The following is a 2,603-nucleotide window of genomic DNA, read 5'->3' on the forward strand; positions in this document are numbered from 1 at the left end:
TGAACTGCAACATTACTTCTCAATTTTGGCGAGACCTCTCCTCACAACTCCCGCAGCTGAAGACCTGGCACGGCCAGAGTATCTTGGAGGCATGGATGAACTGGAACCTAGAACACTCTGGAAAAGCCATCAACATTCCGCTTCTTGTATGCTGGGCAATCTGGATTGCCCGGAACCAAGCCACTTTTAATCTCAGAGCTCCCCACTGGCCAAACATCCTACTCCACACCATCGCTAATTATAACATGATTCCTGATGAATCTCTCACAGGTCCTGTCCGCATACTCAAGCAATTAGATATTGACAAGACCAAGCCGTGGGCTTTTTTTGACGGCTCTGCACAAGAGGCGGGCTGTGGGGGAGGCGCGGTCCTATACCTCAATGAAACACACTGCATCAAACTTCAAATAAACCTTGGCAGGGGCACGAACAACTTTGCTGAACTCTGTACTGCTAAGCACCTCATTCACTATGCCATTCATAAACAATGCAGACATCTCCAATTATTTGGTGACTCCAAAATTGTTTGCAATTGGCTGACTGATGCATCACAATGTCATACATTTTCATTAAGGCACATTTTAGATGAGGCAAAGAGGCTGATCACATCATTTGACTCTTTTGCTTGTCGTCATATCTACAGGGAACAAAACACCACAGCAGATCAACTCTCCAAAGAAGCAGCGCACAGACAAGGGGATAATTGGCTGATACAGGAGGAGATTGAAGGGTCTTACTACGAGCATTATCATAGGCCCTTTGATGATCTGATGGACAATGGGCCATAAAAGCCCACCCTCAGTACAATTTTCACTTGGTTTTTTTGTCTATAATGTCAATATTCACTGCACTTTTTTTGTTATATATTGCTCTCTGTGTAGAGCAATGGACTCCTATTTTGAACTCTGTTAATGAACAGCTATGAAACAGCTCCCTGCGAGGAGTTAATATGTTCAAATTTTGTTTATATACACTACAGAATGATCATGGTAGGCACAGCTGCCCGTACTTGAATGCTTCGGCATATACAAAATGTAATTTCTTCTTTATAATAGAAATTACGACTTTTTCCCAGGGAAAAAAAAAATTTAATAAATGGATCATAGAGATTTAATCTCTATACAATATTCATTAAATATTTTGAGTAGTAAATATGATGAAGGGTCGAGATTTATTTTTAACATAGTGATGCCACTTTTCTTTTTTAATTTGATTACAAATGTTATAAAATTAAATTCACATAAAATATATAAAAATTAAACATAGTTATGGCACTTTTATTTTTAAATTTGATTACAAATATTATAAAACTAAATTCACCTAAAATATATATAAATATATATATATATATATATATATATATATATATATATATATATATATATATATATATATTTGATTGTGCAATAAAATATGGTTTTTTTGGACATATAGTATTAATAAGTATTAGCCCATAATATTGTAACAAATTTTATTTATAAGTTAAAATTTTTCAATAATAAAAAATTAAAATATTTATTAAATATTTTTTAAAAGTTATAGATATATATAAAATTATAATTAATCGTAATAATAATAATAATAATAATATAATTAAATTAATTTTAATTTTTTTTATAATATAAAATATATTTGAATATAAATATTATGATATGTATTAATATTTATTAAGTAAATATATAAATTTTTATTTTAAATTCATTTAAAAAAATTCAAAATAAATTTAGTTCAAAAATACAAATAATATGTTTAAACTTTTCTATACACTTATATATATTATTTATTACAATTACACGATTTATCGCATGCCATCTCTGACTAAAAGAAGCATTTTTGAATTTCACTCAATTTATTATTTTTTATCTATTTTTCAATTTCCATTAGCATTTTTTAATTTCAAGCCTTCGTTTATCATTTTTACATTTCAAATGGCTTTATCTATTTTTCAATTTCCATGAGCATTTTTTTATTTCGCCATTCGTTTATCATTTTTACTTTCAAATGGCTTTGTTAATTGAAGATATAAGGTTAGTTAAATTTAAAATAAAATTAAAATATTAAAATTTAATTTTGAGATTGTTTGAATAGTTTTTTTTTATAATAGAAATAGATTTAATTTTTATTTTTTTTATCGCTGTTATAATTTTATTTAAATGGTAGATTTTTAATAGAAATTAATGAAAAAAAACCAAAAAATTCAATTCTAATAGTATTTGAATATTTTTTAATGGTGAAAATAGATTCAACACTATCAAAAATCTTTGAACATTCTAAATCTAAAAACTTAACAATTATAACTTGGATTTCTCAAAATTTCTATCTAAATTATTGAAAATCTTACTAAAATTTCTATTATTTTATAAAAAAAATTATAACCTCATTAAACCACTACCTTTCGTTAATTCATATATATAGAATATTTCATTCAATCATTTTTAACCAAAAATACAATCTATCTACCATCTTTGATTTTGACTTACAAATATTTATATAATTCAAATATTTTTACGTTGAACTGAATTCTTTGGAATTGACCACAGATCCAACCATGTAAACTGAATTCTTTGGAATTAACCACAGATCCAACCATGTAAACTTCAAGC

General features: G+C 27.8%; 1 protein-coding gene across 1 annotated transcript; it reads left to right on the forward strand.

Annotated features, from left to right (window-relative positions):
- Window positions 1-245: 245 nt before the first annotated feature.
- LOC149241253 (uncharacterized) lies at window positions 246-788 on the forward strand. The gene has a single exon (XM_089370482.1). The coding sequence runs from the start codon at window positions 246-248 to the stop codon at window positions 786-788; it is 543 nt and encodes a 180-aa protein (XP_089226608.1).
- The last annotated feature ends 1,815 nt before the right edge of the window (window positions 789-2,603 follow it).

This window comes from Pinus tabuliformis, chromosome 8, assembly GCF_031772625.1.
Source record: "Pinus tabuliformis cultivar Carrire ecotype Pingquan chromosome 8, CPIR1, whole genome shotgun sequence".
In the NCBI taxonomy this organism is placed as follows: Eukaryota; Viridiplantae; Streptophyta; class Pinopsida; order Pinales; family Pinaceae; genus Pinus; species Pinus tabuliformis.

Coding starts and splice junctions, on each gene's coding strand:
- LOC149241253 (XM_089370482.1), top strand. CDS start 246: ATGATTCCTGATGAATCTCTCACAGGTCCTGTCCGCATACTCAAGCAA.